Source organism: Symphalangus syndactylus, chromosome 4, assembly GCF_028878055.3.
Source record: "Symphalangus syndactylus isolate Jambi chromosome 4, NHGRI_mSymSyn1-v2.1_pri, whole genome shotgun sequence".
NCBI lineage: Eukaryota > Metazoa > Chordata > Mammalia > Primates > Hylobatidae > Symphalangus > Symphalangus syndactylus.
The window spans coordinates 118,426,644-118,445,525 of NC_072426.2; the positions used below are offsets into that span (position 1 = coordinate 118,426,644).

An 18,882-nucleotide genomic window follows, 5' to 3' on the forward strand; every position below is an offset into this window, starting at 1 on the left:
TCTGCTTCCCGGGTTCACGCCATTCTCCTGCCTCAGCCTCTCCGAGTAGCTGGGACTACAGGCGCCCGCCACCACGCCCGGCTAATTTTTTTGTATTTTTAGTAGAGACGGGGTTTCACCGTGGTCTCGATCTCCTGACCTCGTGATCCGCCCGCCTTGGCCTCCCAAAGTGCTGGGATTACAAGCGTGAGCCACCGCGCCCGGCCTTTTTTTTTTTTAATAAATTGAGAATTACATATTTCTTGAAGAGCTAGGGAGATTTCTTACCATATGTGATGTTTATTTGTTCATCTAATGATATCCCACCTATTTACAAAATTTTAAAATGTTTCACGTGTATGTTGTGATTTGGCATGATTTAAGAACTCTCGGGTAAAAACGAAGCATAGAAATTTAGAAAGGAGTTGTCACTGAAAACCACTATTAGGAGGACATATTCCCTCCGGTAACAAATTTTTCATATAAATATAACTTTTCAAGATTCTCATCCCCCCTAAAAATGTGCAATTTGAGATTCTGTAATCTGCTTATTAATGATCTTCTATTTTTCTAAAGTAGTACTTCTATCTTAAATGTTTCTTTCACCAGATTAGAAATCCAGGTTAAATTTTTTTTTTGTTTTGCACAAAAATATTATAGCCAAGAAAACTATATAGTCCAAGCAAAGCTATTTCTGAACACAGGGTTTGTAATATGCTGTTATTATACTGTTATCCAGATGATTTATGATTGGGGAATTTGAGGGAATAGTAATTCTTAATACCCTTCCTCCCAAAAGGTAGTTACATTTCTGAAGTAAAATTTAATCAAAATTGATTTTTTTTTTTCTCATAGTCCTCAAACCCTTTTGGCTGGCATGAATAAATTTTTGTCTCAGCTTGAAATTACATTCAGAAGAGATCCAAACAACTATAGGCCACGAATAAACAAACTTAATTCAATTAAGGTATGTAGAAAAATTGTCTTAAATCATGGATCACTGATCTCAGTATAAACACTTGAAAGGCTATTTAAAAATCAATAACATATGGCTGGGCGCAGTGGCTCACGCCTGTGATTGAAGCACTTTTGGGAGGCCAAGGCAGGCAGATCACTTGAGGTCAGGAGTTTGAGACCAGCCTGGCCAACATGGTGCAACCCCATCTCTACTAAAAATGCAAAAATTAGCCGAGTCTGGTGGCAGGTATCTGTAATCCCAGCTACTCAGGAGGCTGAGGCAGGAGAATCGCTTGAACCTGGGAGGTGGAGGTTGTAGTGAGCTGAGATCATCCCACTGTACTCCGGCCTGGGCAAAAGAGTGAGACTCTGTCTAAAAAAATAAAAATAAATTTAAAAACCACCATATTTTATTTTAAAATTCCTATGTTTTTTACATTTTAAGACCTGATGGCATACTTTAGTGTGCAGTAGGCAGCAATTGTAATGTAGCTGTCATTGCTGTGTGAACTAAAGAGCTGTTCCTGTTTTTTCTTAAAGTTGTATCACAGTTGTACTACCTATATTGATTACCACTTAAAATATCTGGGGAAAGATTACACTAATTCACCATTGTAACAAAGAATTTTTTAAGAATACCTTAACCAATTTCTGTTATATTTTTCAATACATGATTAAAAGGTGTATTTTAGGCCGAGCGCAGTGGCTTATGCCTATAATCCCAGAACTTTGGGAGGCCAAGGTGGGTGGATCACGAGGTCAGGAGATCAAGACCATCCTGTCTAACTAACGGTGAAAACCCATCTCTACTAAAAATACAAAAAATTAGCCAGGCGTGGTGGCACACACCTGTAATCCCAGCTACTCAGGAGGCTGAGGCAGGAGAATCACTTCAACCCAGGAGGTGGAGGTTGCAGTAAGCTGAGATCGTGCCACTGTACTCCAGCCTGGGCAACAGAGCGAGTCTCTGTCTCTGTCCCCGCCCCCCAGCCGCCCCCCCATAAAAGTATATTTTAAAAGTCTAAACAAGCTCCTGTAACGAGGAAAACATTGTGTCTACTTAATTGACAATGTTGTCTTTGTAGTACACAGTTGTGCACCCTACAGTTGATTTCCTCTGTGAAATACAGTATTTGTTTCTTAAAAGGCAAAAATCTTAGTCACTCAGAAACAAAGTAAATGAACTCTAAAAGCATTTCTGGGTTGTTTTTTTGGTTTTGGTTGGTTGGTTGGTTGGTTGTTTTTTTGAGGCAGAATCTCACTCTGTCACCCAGGCTGGAGTGCAGTGGCGTGATCTCGGCTCACTACAACCTCTGCCTCCCGAGTTCAAGCAGTTCTCTGCCTCAGCCTCCCAAGTAGCTGGGATTACAGGTGCCCACCACCACACCCGCCTAATTTTCTGTATTTTTTTTTTATAGAGATGGGGTTTCACCATCTTGCCCGTGCTGGTCTTGAACTCCTGACCTCGTGATCCGCCTGCCTTGGCCTCCCAAGGTGCTGGGATTACAGGCGTGAGCCACCATGCTGGCCATCATTTCTGTTTTTAATAACTGCAGTGCCTCAAAGTGTTTACATTTTATCACTCTATATCCATCATCCTTAATGCTTAAAAGCTTTAGAAGTATGTTATACATACTTCTACTGTAGCATTTATTTTCATATTTGTAGTCCTAGCTTTGCTGCTAAACCATGAGCTCTTGGAATGCCAGAGGCAAAGTTATCTTGCACGTCAATGTATTCTTAAGCACCTAACAGTATGTCTGGATGCCTTTTCCCTTTATTATATATTTTGTTTTTAAATGATTGCTATTACTTCTTGGCCAGGATAGAGAAATGGTTAAGTTCTCACATAAAATTGAAGCGTTTTCTCAGTTTTGAAAAGCATATTGGGTAGAAAAGAAAAATTTCTTCTCAAGTATTAAGGACACTTTATATTGTCATTTTCTTAGATGGATTCATGGTTCAGTCACCATGAGTTATCATTTCTGTATGCCTACTCATCTTAAGATAGTCATACCTTAATCCTAATAAGAGAACAGCTCAACAAGTAGGTAGGTGAGATTGTTACTGGCCAGTATTGGAAAAAATTTCATATATATATTTTGTGTAATAGGCAGATCTCAAACTGACAGTATGCTGCATTTTGAATCTGGAGATTAAAGTTGCATTGATGAAAATGGAATTTAATAGTTTTCCTAGAAATAATAATACATAGCAAAATTTTATATATGTGAGGCATCTTTTATAAAGGGACTTTACTTGAGTTGGTGCAAGTGAGTCATTCTAGCATTAGGAATGGGGCAGAGGTAGTTATCTTTCCTTTGAGCAGTGGACCCAGGAATATCCAGAAACAGATGGTATGTGCAGAACAGGTTGTACAGGCACTGTTGTAAACACTGCTAAGTAATACCATGAGTGAAAGTCTGCTTTTACCTATAGTAGAATTGTGTTGCTGATTTTTGTTGCTTGTTTTCTTTTTTAGGATGTAGAACAAAAGAAGAGTGGAAACTACTTTTTCTTGGATGATTAGACTGACTCTGAGAATATTGATAAGCCATTTATTAAAAGGAGTATTTACTAGAATTTTTGTCATATAAAACTTGAATCAGGATTTTATGCCCCACATACTCTGGAACTTGAAGTATAATTTACTTAATATAACATAAAAAGCCAGTTGGGTTCTAAATTGTAGTTGAAACACAGAAAATGCCACTTTTCTGTTCCTGAAGCGGCCCTTTTGTGCGTAATATTCTAAAATGAAGACATTTCAAGCTATACAAATTACCTCCAAGTTTTCATGATGTATGGGAAGATTTTCAGTAGGTGTATTATATTCACGGTACCAGATGCTGACCAGTGTTGCTCCATTTTTTAAATCTTGAAAAGGGTTTCTGTACTTAACTGGTTTGCCAAGTATGCCAGTGTGATGAAACTGCCCTTATTTTAAAAGCCGGTCAAAGATTCCACTGATTGACATTTGATAAATAAACATGAGGATTATGTTTATTATTTGTTTTCAGTCTTTGCACTATATTACGAGTATATGGTTTCCAAGGAAGATTATCTACTACAAAACACCACTTTTGGAAAAATAGGTATTTTTTAATTGTTTTTAATCTTTTTTGGTGCTTTTGAACATGTTTAGCAAAAGCCAATTCAGTTCCATTCCCCGCAAAAAACCCCTAACTTTACTCTGAACTTTGTTTTTGCATTCCATGAGGTTCTGTATTCAGTCATTCTCTAGGTAATGTCATTTTTGTACACATATATTTATATAATCACTGATTGAGATTTAGGAAAAAGCATTTCTAAAGAATATTTGCTTCCCTTACAACTACAGACTCGAAATCTTTAAAGATGGTGCCTAAGCATCTGTATATTTTTTTTAAGTTCCACAGATTTTTCTGTTGGACAGACAAGGATTATAAACCACTTCCCTAAAGGCAACATTAATGCAAAAGTCCCCAGATGGCAATACAAAGTATCCCCTGGTACCACATATATTCATTTGTGAGTTTGGATATACAGCACATTATCTAAACCATTTGTTTGTTAGTTCCAAAAACCCATCTAAATTTCCAGTTCCTGAATTTTGAACAGGATTACCTGGAGCCTGGAGCCACTTTAAGTTGTATTTCTGACTAAACTGGAATTATGAGTGAGGAAGAGGGTTTCCTAAATAAATGACTGGGGCAAGCAAAATTGAGGAAATTAGAAAGTATTTGACAAACTTTAAGAGCTACTTGAAATAATAGAAGTCTTGATTAATATGCAAATAATGGCTAGAAAGTATGGTTTAACTGGACCCCATTATGCGTTTTAAAAAATAATTTCAGTAACCCATAAATAAATGTAAAAAATTCAAATATACAGAATGGAATAAAAAAATGATCTCCCTTTATTACCCTCCCAAAGGTTACCAGCGTTTGAATTTAATAATGTATATTCTTTGCACTTACCTAAGTGTGAATATGTAAAGGGTTTGTTTTGTACACAAATGGGATTATACTAAAATAAGTAATGCCTATTTTTAAGGATAGGTTAAATTTGTGAATGATTATTTCAAATATATTGAATAAAATAAGCAAAAGCTATTGTTATTTACTGATCCTGGATTGTCTTAAAGTACTTGTGACATAAGAGCACAGTTCTACTTACAGCTAATGACAGAATATGTATTAAAAGTATTTTCATGTAAATGAAATCTTTAAAATATGGATCTTAAAATTTTACATAGCAACAGAAAGGCCTACAATTGCTAACACAAGAAAAATATTTATAAAATCAGTGTTACATAGAGCATCAATGCAGATGTTAGCAAAAGAATGAGACTACGTAATATGTCCTAATTGAAAAAAGTCTCAAATACTTAAACAAAAAACTGGAACAGTTTATATACTACCGTTTTTGTGAAAATATACAAAATATTGAAATAAAGGAATACTCAAGAAACAGATTGCTTTTGACAAGGACAATTTGATCAAAGAATAGACAGAAAAAGGAGACATTTATATATACACATATATAATACCCTTTGAATTTTACATTTTGCATGTGATTATAAATCATTGAAATTTTGGGGGTTTTTTTTGAGATAGATAGAGTCTCGCTCTGTCACCCAGGCTGGAGTGCAATGATGCGATATTCACTCATTGCAACCCGCTACCTGGGTTCAAGCAATTCTCCTGCCTCAGCCTCCCGAGTAGCTGGGATTACAGGCACCCACCACCACGCCCAGCTATTTTTGTATTTTTTGTAGAGACGGAGTTTCACCATGTAGGCCAGGCTGGTCTCAACTGGACCTCAGGTAATCCACCCACCTTGGCCTCCCAAAGTGCTGGGATTACAGGCGTGAGCCACCACGCCCAGCCATTGAAGTTTTTAAATTGTCATTGGATAATAATAGTGGCATCTGCAGCCACTTCTCTCCACATTTGAGATAATACTGGATAATCCATATTTTCTGTGTTCACTTAGTAATAGTCTTAAAGGCAGTGTATTGATGCTACAACTATTTTTTGCAGTTTAGGTTAACCTAATTTTAGACTACACGCATTTTGAAGTCCAGTCTTGTATCTGTCTTAACACTCAGGATATATATAGCATGGTGTCTGGCATGTAGTGGCCTACTGTATTGAAGGAATGAACCTACATGCCACAGAGAAAGTAGGAAGACTACAAAACTGCTGTGTTGTATAATTTCATGTTCACCAATATACTTGGATACAGGTATGTCAACTCCTTAACCCCAGTGCCTAGTCTGCCGTGAGCACTCTGAGTGGTTGAGAAGAGAAAGTAATCATTCTGAGTTGGAATGTCAGAAAGGACTACGTAAAGGAATTAGGTCCCAGGAAAGAGTAACAGCACCCATCTTACTGAGTTGTTAAAAGGGTAAGTGAGATAATCCACGTAAAGCAAAATACATGTCTGGTGAAAGGCAGAAAGGAACATGGGCATTTAAGAGATTAATGGAAGGAAATGATGGATACAGGCAGATTGTGATGAGCTTTCTGTGCCTTCCAGATTGAAGTTAGTTTTTTACATGCTGAAAGTAGGAATTGAAGAGACAAAGCAAGGCCAGTTAGAGAAGCAGAAATATCCAGACAGTAGTTGTTCTGGAGCTTCTACTTTTTCACCCCTTTGTCTTAATTTTTTTAAGCATTTCTACTCTGTCCACTTAATACATGCAGGTCTAAACTTGGCTGTATACTGTGGTGACTGTTGCTCTTGGAAGATTGTTTCCTTTGTAGTGTTTCAGTTTGTGAGCAGATGTTCAGTGAGGCTGTATCTGAAAATTCTGAGATTTTGTGTGGCAAATACCATTTATCCTCAGCCCTGTACTCACCACCACTACCACCTCCTCTGCCAATTTGTTAGGGTAGACAGTATGTCCAGTCCCACGTGGATGGTCGTAATTGGTCTAAGACATAGAAAATCCTCTTCATACTTTCCTACTCTCTCTTGCAGTTAAGCCATATGACCCAACTGCAAGAGAGTTCTAGCCAGTAAATTGAAACCTCTTGAGGTTTTTCTAGAAGATACCTCAAGAAAACCTCGTTTTCCTAATAAAGGGAGATGATTATCTGGTACTGCTTCTTGAGGGTGTAATATATGAAGCAAGCATTTTATGCCCTTAAGGTGATTGATACATATAAGGGAAATGCAAAACAAGCTACAAGAATGTTACTCCTGACATCAAAACGCTGCACAACTGCCAGCAGCCACTTCTCTCCGCATTTCTTGAGAAATAAATCCCTATTTGTTTAAACCTGGTTAAGTCAAACTGGTTTCCTGTTTGCCATCAAGAAAGGTCTTTTCCTTCAGAGGCTCTCCATTTGCCTTCTGCCAGGGGAGTCAAGTGTGTTACCACCCTGGAACCACTTTTCAGTTTTCTTAGTTTGAGTTTCTGGACCTCAAACCTAAATGAATATGGTAACATTTTCAGTGGTTGTTTTGTTTTTTGCCTTTAAGAACCTGGATCCCAGGCCAAGATAGTTGTCTGGGAATTTTTAATTTCACTCCTTTTCGCTGGGGTGACTCTGGCTTTAATGAAAATGTTAGTTCCGGCTCCCAACCTTGCATGTGCCTAAGTGTAGGTCTCCCATGTCAATGGTCACTTTATATCTGTGCTTCTGGTTTCTTGTCTCCATTTATAAAAGTATCTTATAAAACTATACAGGACTTAAATGCTTTTACTACTAGTTTGGAAGGATGCAACAAGTAACAAGTATATCCCTAGATAGGTAAATTGCAGTAGTTTGTTTTCTATTTCATCTGAAGGTCGTTAGTCCAAAGTCAAGGTTCTCATTTTTTTAAAAAAGAAATTGGCTTACTACACAGAATTTTGTTATCAATCAGTTAACCTGCCAGTTAAGAATATTCATAGGGATAGGAGGCCTTAAGAACCACACTCATCTACATTTACATCTTTTTTTTTTTTTTTTTTTTGAGATGGACCTTGTCGTCTAGGCTGGAGTGCAGTGGCACGATTTTGGCTCACTGCGACCTCCACCTCCCAGGTTCAAGTGATTCTCCTGCCTCAGCCTCTCCTGCCTCAGCTAGGATTACAGGTGTGTGCCACCACGCCTGGCTAATTTTTCTATTTTTAGTAGAGATGGAGTTTCACCATGTTGGTCAGGCTGGTCTCGAGCTCCTCAACTCGTGATCCACCCGCCTCAGCCTCCCAAAGTGCTGGGATTACAGGTGTGAGCCACCACGCCTGGCCTACCATTATCATCTTTAATCTTTGTTAATTTTTTTTTTTTTTTTTGAGACAGAGTCTCACTCTGTCACCCAGGCTGGAATGCAGTGGCGCAATCTCAGCTCACTGCAAACTCCGCCTCCCGGGTTCACACCATTCTCCTGCCTCAGCCTCCCGAGTAGCTGGGACTACAGGCACCCACCACCACGCCCGGCTAGTTTTTTGTATTTTTAGTAGAGACGGGGTTTCACCATGTTAGCCAGGATGGTCTCAATCTCCTGACCTTGTGATCCACCCGCCTCGGCCTCCCAAAGTGCTGGGATTACAAGCATGAGCCACTGCGCCCGGCCTGTAATGTTTTTTACTAAATGTGAAAAAATATAATTACAGGAATGTTATGTATTTTAAAAGGATTGCCTCTAAAGCCCCAGTTTCTCTAATGAATTCATTATAGAAAAACCAGTTTCAAAAACTAATGTTTATACCAATGTCTGTCTGTAGCTTTTCTTAGAAAACCCTATTAAACTATTCTAAGGGGTCCACGTTTCATGAAGAACTCACAGATTTAAGTTGGGGTGCAAAAGTTTATGAAGGGAAGCTGTGTTTAACTTTCTCTTTCATAGTTATTTACATTCTCATACTATGCCCTAGACCCAGACCTAAGTCTTTGAAAGGTAAGTGAAAGTTTAATTATTCAAAGTGAAAAGCAGGCCCTTTGTATCAGACACTTTTTGGAGACCGCTGACTTAATTTGGGTCACTCCCATGCACTTCTGGAGTGACCAATTCTGCAAGAGCCCCCCATCCAGCCACAAACACATCTCTTACTAACCAGCCCCCACACTGGCTTCTCTGTTGACTCCATGGATAAACCCACGAGCATACCGCCAAGAAACTAATGTTTCCCCTTTTTCTCCTTCCTTTCTCCCTTTCCCACAAGGTTCTATGATATTTTACTCAGCTCCTAAAGCAGTCTCAAATAAAAGTTCCACATGCCAACTCTCATTACCTTTATAACAGCTCATCCTCCTTCCCAGCTTGCTGACCCTGTTCCTAGATCACTCACTTTTCTGTCAAATACTTGAACTGAAAGAGGCTCTTGTTTCAGGTTCAGGAAGCCAGACTAACAGAAAGTTCATATTGTATGTAAACAAGTATTGACTTGATAATATTCTTTTTTTTTTTTTTTTTTTTTTTTTTTTTTTTTTTTTTTTTTTTTTTTTTTTTTTTGAGACGGAGTCTTGCTCTGTCTCCCAGGCGGGAGTGCAATGGCGTGATCTCGGCTCACTGCAAGCTCCGCCTCCCGGGTTCATGCCATTCTCCTGCCTCAGCCTCCGAGTAGCTGGGACTACAGGCGCCTGCCAACACGTCCGGCTAATTTTTTGTATTTTTAGTAGAGATGGGGTTTCACTGTGTTAGCCAGGATGGTCTCGATCTCCTGACCTCGTGATCCACCCGCCTCGGCCTCCCAAAGTGCTGGGATTACAGGCTTGAGCCACCGCGCCCGGCCGACTTGATAATATTCTTTGCTAACTTTTATAAAGAAAAACAGGCTTTAAGAAATTGAGTTTTCAGAGTATAAAGTAAGTATACTTTGTTTTCAAAACAATTTGCTTCACCTTTAGCCAACATAAATATCACTGAATGCTAAATGTAAAAACCATTAAAAAACAATTTAATCCATATTCTTAGATATTCTGCACATTCCCATTTAGTCACTGCAGAAAAAAATGGTAGTACTAGCTATAAAATCACTTAAAACTAGACTCAAATACGAGTCCTACCACTTACTAGTTGCATAACCCTAAGCAGGTAATTTGGCCTCAATTTCATTATATAAAGTAGGGAAAATTAGAGTACCCATAGATTATAAATTCTACATGGCTTTTAGTTGCATGTACGAGAATTGTCTTCTAGCTGGAAAAATGTCATGGAAATCATTTATTTTAAGGAGTTTACAAAAATTCTTAAGATTTACATGCTATATTACCTGGGTAACCCTGGAACCAAAGAATCACAAGCAGAATCAAGAGACAAAATTTAATATATGCACACAGTTTTATATATAATGCAGCATCACACCATGTAGGGCATTTACTCTTATTTTATACATTCAGATATGTTTGAAACACTTCTTAAGGCTACAAAACAGAACATAGAAAAATAAACAGGAATATATTCAACACTTACAAAAAGTGATATGATAAAGAATATAAAGTACTAGTTTCCTTTTAACACTTCAAAAGATATGTATATATACTTTTTTTACAAGTAACATCACAAATGATCACATCTTCACATGCTCTTAAAGTATTATTTGTACTCAGTGTAAGGCTATTATCGTTTTTCATACATAAAATTTTCTAGCTCTGTAACACAATGCAAATTTTAATCCATTCAAGTAAGTTCAGCCCCAAAGTTGCCGCTTCCCAGCATTAAGACATGCACCCACCCCTCTTCTAAGATTTTCTAAAACTTGTATTTCGGGGAGAAAGACCTCTTTTAAAAAATAATCCCAATTAGTGGGAGAGTAAATGGCTGACACTAGTAGCAAAACCTTAGTTATTTGAAAATAACATTGGAAATGAGACATTATTAGGATTTTAAACAAACAATAGCATTTAGACAAAGTAGGAAGCAAAATACAGTAAACAGAAATAGTGTAGCCAAATACGCATTCTCTTCAGCTACACGAGTGGACCTTGCTTAGTACCCTTAAGTAAAAGACAAAACATTTACCTCATCTAAAAATGAAGGTAAAACAAAAGAGGCAAAAATAAATATTGCTAGTTTCTAGGATGGCTGAATGTTTTCTAAACCAGAAATGGTTAGAAAGGAACTTTATTGCACCAAGTCAATCATAAGCAAGTTTGCAGTTCACAGGCATTTTAATTCAACCTTGAGTCACAAAGGAAACAACACACTGCAAGAATACAGTCTGCATTAAATAAGATATATCGGCATTGTGGTCTAGGAAAACCTACGCTTGCCAGGACAAGGCAGGGTCTGAGCTTAGGTCTGCCATGAAAATGAATTTGTGGGTTATCAGTAAACAGTATGAGGACTACACAGATGCCAGCATCCTGCTGCCAAGTAGACATGGGGCAAGAGTTGAAGATTTATTTGAGAGGAAATGAAAAGACATACACAACACCAAAGGGAAAAGGGGGCTGGAATCAAGTTCAGCCAAAGCACCTAACACAAAAAACAGGTGAGCTTTGGTCAGTCTGTTCTTCAAAATATATATGATCATAATATGGTGAAGTTTCGTAATTTCCAACTCAAAAATACAAATGATCCTCAGTTCTATACTTTTGCCTCTATTCTCTTATAAAGAAATACGTCAACATACAGTATGACATAAACAGTTAAAATGAAGGACAAAAGCTTGCTTAGCCTTAGTTTGACCTCAGCAGAAGGCAAAATCCCCTGGACTAATTAATACATTTAAAAACAAAGGAAAAAAGTGAAACCAACCTTCATGCAAAGATTAATTTTAAAACTATCAAAAGTCAGTTCTTTTATTCCAGAGGTCACTGAGAAAAGTACCATCTGCTAAAATTCTCTTTCAAGCACTTCTTCCATCATATCCTAGAGGTGAGATATGGGAAACAGAAAGCAAATCAGTGTTTCCTTCAGGAGCTATATTCTATTACTCAGTTGAGGTAAGACAAGGTGACAATGAAGATATGAATAGTATTTCCTTCCAATTTTTAAACATTTTCAGAAGCTGAGATCAAACCCCAGTCAATAAAATGCAGGACACTAGAAGCAACAACTTATTTTGGACTCCTGAGATCAAACACATTGAACTTTCAAATCTGGTGTTTATATCAAAATGTGATTTTCATTAAAATCAGGTAAGCTAGTCCTACATAAAAAAGCATGAGCTGAAAGTGGAGGACCCTCTATCTTCTCATTCCTTAATGAGCCACCAATGTTAAGAAAAAAATGGCTTAAGCGGAACCTTCAACAACTATTCTAGTTTAGAGGGTGACAACAAATTCCTTTCAATAGGTTCTCTCAAAAAATGTTTTCAACACAACCATCCCAGTCTTTACAATTTTTTACCTAGCACCATCATAATAAAATGTTATCTTTCAAAGTGCTCTCTAAAATCCTGTTACATTGTCTAAATGCTAATCACTACTCAAATCAGCAGTTACACAGACGTTAGGTAATTAAAACAGCACAGAGGTAAATAACCATTATTAGAGTACAGTGGCGATTCACTGAGCCCAGCTGGCATCCAAACATTCCCAAAGGTTATCAGAGAACCCAGAAAACTCATCTGTTGCAGTCTGTCAAATTCAAGTGAATTGTATTTTCTTAAGTAATTTGCTTTACAAAAAAAGAAAGTCACCGCATCTGGTTTTGGCTAGGTATATTACACATGGCATGCAAAGAGAAATTACTACTATGTTATTTGCATAGCACTCAAACTTCCTGATCAGAAGATAATCTCAACATAATAAAAGAGTGGATTTTCACATTGGTATGTACAAATAAAGAATATAAGCTACAGTTATTTTTACAAAATAACACAGATGAATGAATACTGTGTTAATTCAGAGTTCAATCTCCAAATGAGAACAGAGTGCAACATGCAAAGGGAACCTCTAGTGAATACTGCAAAGACTGGAAGAAAGCAGAATGGAAGATGTTACCTACCTAAGGGTAACAAGCTATAAAATACAAAGCAAAACCATTTTCTAGCAGCATCCTCTAGAAAAGAACTAGAAGTCACAATCTTACTATCTTCTATACAATAGTTCCAGCCCTGACAAGTAGAACATGCAAGTGTAAAGTGAAAGTGATACACAACCAATGGTGCAAGGGGGGAAAAACACACAACTCTAGAAACCTGTCAAGCTAAAAATTTTTAACATTTCTTCTCACAAAATATTTAGAATCTGTCAGTGCATTAGTGTTAAAGTGGCATTAAAAAAACTTCTGCAGTTCTAACTGATGCAGATTATTTTCAAAATGCATAGCATCTACATTTCTTTCGAGTAGGCACCATGATATTTACACCAGTGCTAAGAATTCTTGGTGGAAACAGCCATTTCATTGGATTTCCTACTATTCTTCTACGCAATCTCAACAAATACCAAAATTCAAAAATATACCTTATGAATATTAAAAGAACTATATACAACATTGCTAAGACACAGTTAATAGGCTGCCTTATGTGAATATTAAAGAGAAGACATTATTCAAGTTTGACAGATATTGAGATGAAAGGCCTTTGGGTTGGAAGCATTTTAAAAGACAACAGTGTTTTAGGCTGAGAATTGTTTGAGCCCAGTTTATGACTAAGGCATTGCATAATAAAATATACATTTCTATTTGGTGCAACGTTATGTTTGGAATCTATAGTGTGTCAAATGGTATATTTTCTTGTCACTTTAGTAAACACTATAAAGCACACATTTCCAACATCTGAAATCAAACTTATAAGGAAAAAAGCCAAACACTAAATCTATAATGTTTTATATTAAGCTGTTTATAAAAAATACTTTAACAAACTTATCTTCTACTTTTTACGGGGACAGTCACTTGATAAATAAACAGATTCTGAAGAAAACTGGCAATGCCAGGAATTAACCTGCCCCCCTTGAACTCATGTCCAAAATGTCTCGTCCAGTATGGGAGTGAAGGTAAGGAGGCTGGGGAGAGGAAAGAGTTCTAACTGGGGTTTTTACTTTATTGTATTTTTTTAAAGCCTTCAGAAACATTCCACCTAAGAGTTTGTTAGAAAATACTTCGGCAACAACCATCAAGTGTGCTGTCCCCTATGGCCATCTCCCATCCCTGATCTCCTCCTATCTCCCCTAAATGGTCGTCCTCTGACATTTCGATGGTACTGATAACCTTCATCCCGACTTCTGCTTGGCTGTCCTTTCCAGGACTCCTCACTTCTCACATGTTGATATCCGCCCCTACCGGAATAGCCCCAATCACTTTTGTACTTCCTGCTTCCATAAGTTTGATTATAGAACTGCTTAGATCTACCACTTCTCAAAATATTAGACACTTCATTTTCATCTTCTGAACTCTCTTCTTTTGGTCTTTGCACTCTGCTATCCACAGAGTTGGCCCCAGGGCTGACCACATCAGCAACAGTCTTAGGATCTTTTACTTTTTCTGTTTTTTCTTTCAGACTCTGAATGGTCCTTATAGGTTCAAGTTCAACAGGCACAGTTTCTCTCTCTCTGTTTAGAATCTGAGTGGGAGGATGAGCCTTTCCCTCTGCTACAGGAGGGATGGAAGCCAATGCCATATCTGCCTTTCGTGTCTGGGAAGATTGCTCTGTTCGGCCTTCGTCCGGCTTACTGCTCACACTTGCTTCAGGGAGAGAATGTACATGTTCACCCCTGGCTTCTGGAAACTCATCTACTGTTGAAACTGAACCACAATCTTTAGACAGATCCAGATTTTCCAGAGACAGATCCAATTCTCCTTTCTCATCAGAGGGCAGGACAATATTCTGCCTCATCACTGGATTTTCTATGAATCCCTGAAAAGGGTACCCATACCAAACATGAGGAAAGAAAGGAGGTGCAATAGGAACTGGGCCTAAGAATGGATTGGGTCCAAAAGATGGTTGGGGGAACATATTCTTGCCACTTAGTGACTCTTCATAATCAGCATGCAGAAGCTGCCCAGGGGTCTCAGATTCAAGATCAGCCTGGTAAGACAATTGTCCGTGACTTTCAGACACCTGAGATGGAGGGATAACCAGAGGTGAAGAAAATGTCTGCGGTCCAATCTCTGGCTGTGGCATTTGACCATTAACACTGGCCTCAGTCTGCATAGGAAAGTGGGCATCAGTACAGGTACAATCACTTTCATTCTGAGCAGCAGGAGCCTCTTGGAACCAGGGATTATGAGGATAAACAGGGACAGGGACCTTTGGGTACATCCTGCAAGCTGCCAGGTAGGCCTGGTGCAGAGGGTACAGGTAAGAATGTGGGGCCCACATAGGACAACTGTATGCCTAAAGAGACAAAAAACAGTTAAATAAACAAAAGAGGAGAAAAAAGAGAGGTCTGGGTGAGTATCAATCTACAAGTACTAGGGTCAAGGTAAGTTTCTCATGCCTACAAAGATCATATAGTCTACAGTCCAAATACTAAATCACTGTAATAACCAACATGAAAATGAATTACAAAATTCACTGCTTTAAGACTCCATTGCTTGCTCCTGTCCTAAAACCAATCTGAAGTCCTCACAGGTTGATAGGAGATAGCATCTCCATCACTGACTGTTTAGCCAGACCTGCATTCACATTCGGGCTCTACCACTAACTCATTGTGTGACCCCATGCAGGCCAGTTAACATCTGAATTTGTTTTACTGGGAAAATGCCAGTATAAGAGTAGATGATCTCCAATGTCAGGACTCCACAATTCTAGGAGCCCCCAAGAGTACTCCAAATATAAGGATTAAGTTAGACCTCTAATCAGGGAGGGATAATGTTGAAAATTAAATATTCCAAATCCTTCCTCTGCAAGAGTTCAGCTAAAAACCAAAATATGAAGAAAGTATAACCAGCTAATTGGCTAACCAATTAAAATCAACTTTAAATAAATTAAAATTAAGCAATGCAGCAGATGGTAAAATAATCAAGTTTCTTTTTATGAAAGTGGTCAGCAGGCTAAGGTAGGGCACTTCATTTCATAGTTTAACTGTCAAGAACCCACAAAAACTAATCTAGGACAGGAGAAAACCTAACATTTAACAAGGACAGAGTTCTCCAACCTAAGAAAAGCTATTTCTAGGCTGACCACTTCCCAAAGGATACCTCTGCTCTTCTAGTCAACAACCACACTATCTTACATAGGAGGATGTACACGTTATTTCCTTTGATCTTTTTAATAATGGAGGCAGGTAAAGAATATTACCCCCATTCCATAAATGAAAAAAGCTAGGCCCAGATACACTACATGGCTTGCCCAGGGAAATTCAGCTGAAGAGTGATGGAGCAGAACTTCAAGCCCAGATTTACATCTAATTCATTCCCCAGTGAGGGCATTTCCACCAGGCTGCCCAAAGATGCAGCTATGTCTTAAATATACTCACAGGTTAAGCCATCACCAGTTAAGAGAAAAAGTAAGTAAAACTGGAGCCTCTACTAGCACCAAAAACAAACAATATAGTACTGAAAATGCTGGTTTTTAAAATGATGAGATTTAGTAAACTTTTAAGTTACTGACTGACAGGGTACGAGTTAACACTAGTAATAATTTAAAACAGTATTAATGAATAAAATAACTTTTAAGATGATAAAATATAAATACCTTCACACCAAGATTGAAGAAGAATCGAAGGATATTCTTATCTAAAAATAAAGTAATCACTTGTTAAAATTACATATCTGCAGAGATTTTTTTAAATCATCCTCATTAAATATATAGTTCTAAAGACAATTTTACCTACTATAATTGTTTTCTCTAGCCTATGATACAAAACATAGATAAAAACTGTAATATAACACAACCCAAAAACAGGTTGTTCCCAAAGGCTAATTCCAGATTCAATATGCTTTGTCTGTTAGCATATAAATCCCAAAATGGCTTAGATTGAAATTTTTATCTTATTAAAACTGAATCTGCGTAAAGGACATTCAGGTGGCTTTCTTTCTCAACTTTTCTGGGGGTTTAAAAATTAGGAAATAAAAATGTTGAGGAGAATGGTAACATCAACATAAAACCTAACTTATTACTAGCATCATTCGCAGGATAATATTCTTCCAAGTATTCATTTGCCATGAGCCAGTTACTAATAGACACAAACATCAAACTACTAATAAACAAAAACATCCACATAAATCCAGGTAAACAGCATATAGTAGTCAGTGCATTACTCAAATTTACAGATATAAAATTTTGGAAACTAAAAATGAGGGAGGGGTAAATTCCTTAAAAATAAAGAGGGAAAGCAAATTTTAAAAGAATTTTTTAAACAAAAATAAGACATGTTAAATATACTACTTTAACAGCCACTACATACTATATTTGCTTTTCTCTGTAACTTTTTCATGTATGCGTGTCTTAGTTCTGAAATGCAGACCACTGTTGATAAAGCTCCATAGTGTTTAGATATCTAATTAGTGAAATTATCTTAATTCAGAATGGTTTCAAGTCCATTTATGTAAAAACACAGAAGGAGGTATCATTACTAAGCATACTAGCATTAACAAGTATGCTAGAAACATTAAAATAAAATTTTCTGGGCCAGGCGCGTGGCTCACGCCTGTAAACCCAGCACTTCGGGAGGCCGAGGCAGGCGGATTGGGAGACCGAGACCATTCTGGCTAACATGGTGAAACCCCGTGTTAGTAGAGGTCTCTACTAAAAAATACAAAAAATTAGCCAGGCCTAGCGGCATGTGCCTGTAGTTCCAGCTACTCAGGATGCTGAAGTGGGAGAACTGCTTGAATCCGGGAGGCGGAGGTTGCAGTGAGCCAAGATCACACCACTGCACTCCAGCCTGGGTGACAGAGCGAGACTCTGTCTCAAAAAAAAAAAAAAAAAAAAAATTATAATACATTTTCTAATAAATCAAGCTGAAACAAGAATGACTGCCTAATAGCTAAACCTTTGCTGTCCTTCCCATCCTTGAGCTTACTAAGAAACCAGACCTCTGACCTCTACTTACATCTCTTCATTTCTTACTAAGCTTGTTTGGACTTGATAAAGTCGATTTGAACTTGGAGAAGGAGCTCACCTTTAGGTAGGTCCTCCCCAGTCTGACACAGTGAATAAGGTGGTACAATGGCTCGATCTCCCTTTTCATTACAAGGAAACCCAGGATAGAGTGGGTCTTGATAAAGGCTCAATGTCTGAGGCAAAGGCATCAAGGGCTGGTTAACTGCCTGTATTGACACAGGAACTGGAGAGGGTGTTAAATGAGCTTGAGATACAGCAGAATCAGGTCCAGTGGTCAAAGTCTGTGTCACTGACAAAACGGGAATTGGAGCAGGGACACCTACAAAAGAGAAGAAAAGGAATCAAAATGACAAAAGATGAAAATCTCTACAAATATGCTTACATTAACCTATAAAGAATGCTGTATAACTGATACAGCCAATCTAAAGTAGTACCTTTTAATATCAACCAAGAGCCCTCCTGGACACAAAGAAGGAAATATGCCCAGGACACAAGCTTTGAGTCAATGTCTTCTAATAGTAGCTCTTGCAGGCACGTGTAGGACATGGGGCTGTCAAGGGGTTCATTACGGGGCCATAAAGAGCTGGCCCATGAAGGAAGCATCAAACTGTGGTGCTAATTAGTGCTGAGCAACCAAAGCAACCAGCTCAAACATCATGCTCCTGAGACTATGAGGGCATATGTCAGATGAATACAACACCAAATGAACATGGTCTTTCCACATTGGAAGCAGAGTATCACAGAAAGCTCTGTGAGGCTCCACACACCTAATCCTGCTCGGAGGTCAAACTTTCACTCAAGAATTTGAAGTCTCTAACTAGAAAGGCATTTTGGCTGGCTAGATTTTCTAAACCCTTCTCTAACCTGTTGGTCCAAAAGTTGTAGGTTCACTTGGCCAGGCTGGCACAGTGGCTGGTAAAGAAGGCACCGCAGGAGTTAGATGTACCTCTGGAGAAACTAGAAGGGGAGCTGGATTTGACAAAGACAACTGTTCTGCTGGCTTCTTCAAGAAGGGGGTGGGGTGAGTGGGGGAAGACAGAAAAAGACAAGAGGTCATTTTGCTTTAAAACTAA

General features: G+C 38.2%; 2 protein-coding genes across 9 annotated transcripts in view; one reads left to right on the forward strand and one right to left on the reverse strand.

Annotated features, from left to right (window-relative positions):
• Positions 1-5,044, forward strand: part of ABCE1 (ATP binding cassette subfamily E member 1) — a 30,904-nt gene extending 25,860 nt beyond the window's left edge. For both annotated transcript variants that reach the window (XM_055276019.2, XM_055276020.2), the window contains exons 17-18: positions 835-946; positions 3,419-5,044. In XM_055276019.2, coding sequence (XP_055131994.1) covers positions 835-946; positions 3,419-3,466 — 160 coding nt within the window. In that variant the 3' untranslated portion in view covers positions 3,467-5,044. The remainder of the gene's footprint in view (positions 1-834; positions 947-3,418) is intronic.
• Positions 1-18,882, reverse strand: part of OTUD4 (OTU deubiquitinase 4) — a 70,763-nt gene that overhangs the window by 13,517 nt on the left and 38,364 nt on the right. For 5 of the 7 annotated variants that reach the window (XM_055276011.2, XM_055276012.2, XM_063638225.1 and 2 more), the window contains exons 18-21: positions 18,674-18,812; positions 17,868-18,128; positions 16,439-16,479; positions 10,163-15,136 (exon numbers count right to left, since the gene is read on the reverse strand). In XM_055276011.2, coding sequence (XP_055131986.1) covers positions 13,916-15,136; positions 16,439-16,479; positions 17,868-18,128; positions 18,674-18,812 — 1,662 coding nt within the window. In that variant the 3' untranslated portion in view covers positions 10,163-13,915. Of the gene's footprint in view, positions 1-10,162; positions 15,137-16,438; positions 16,480-17,867; positions 18,129-18,673; positions 18,813-18,882 lie in introns of those variants that run through there. The other 2 variants (XM_055276016.2, XM_063638226.1) reach the window with 2 other exon arrangements.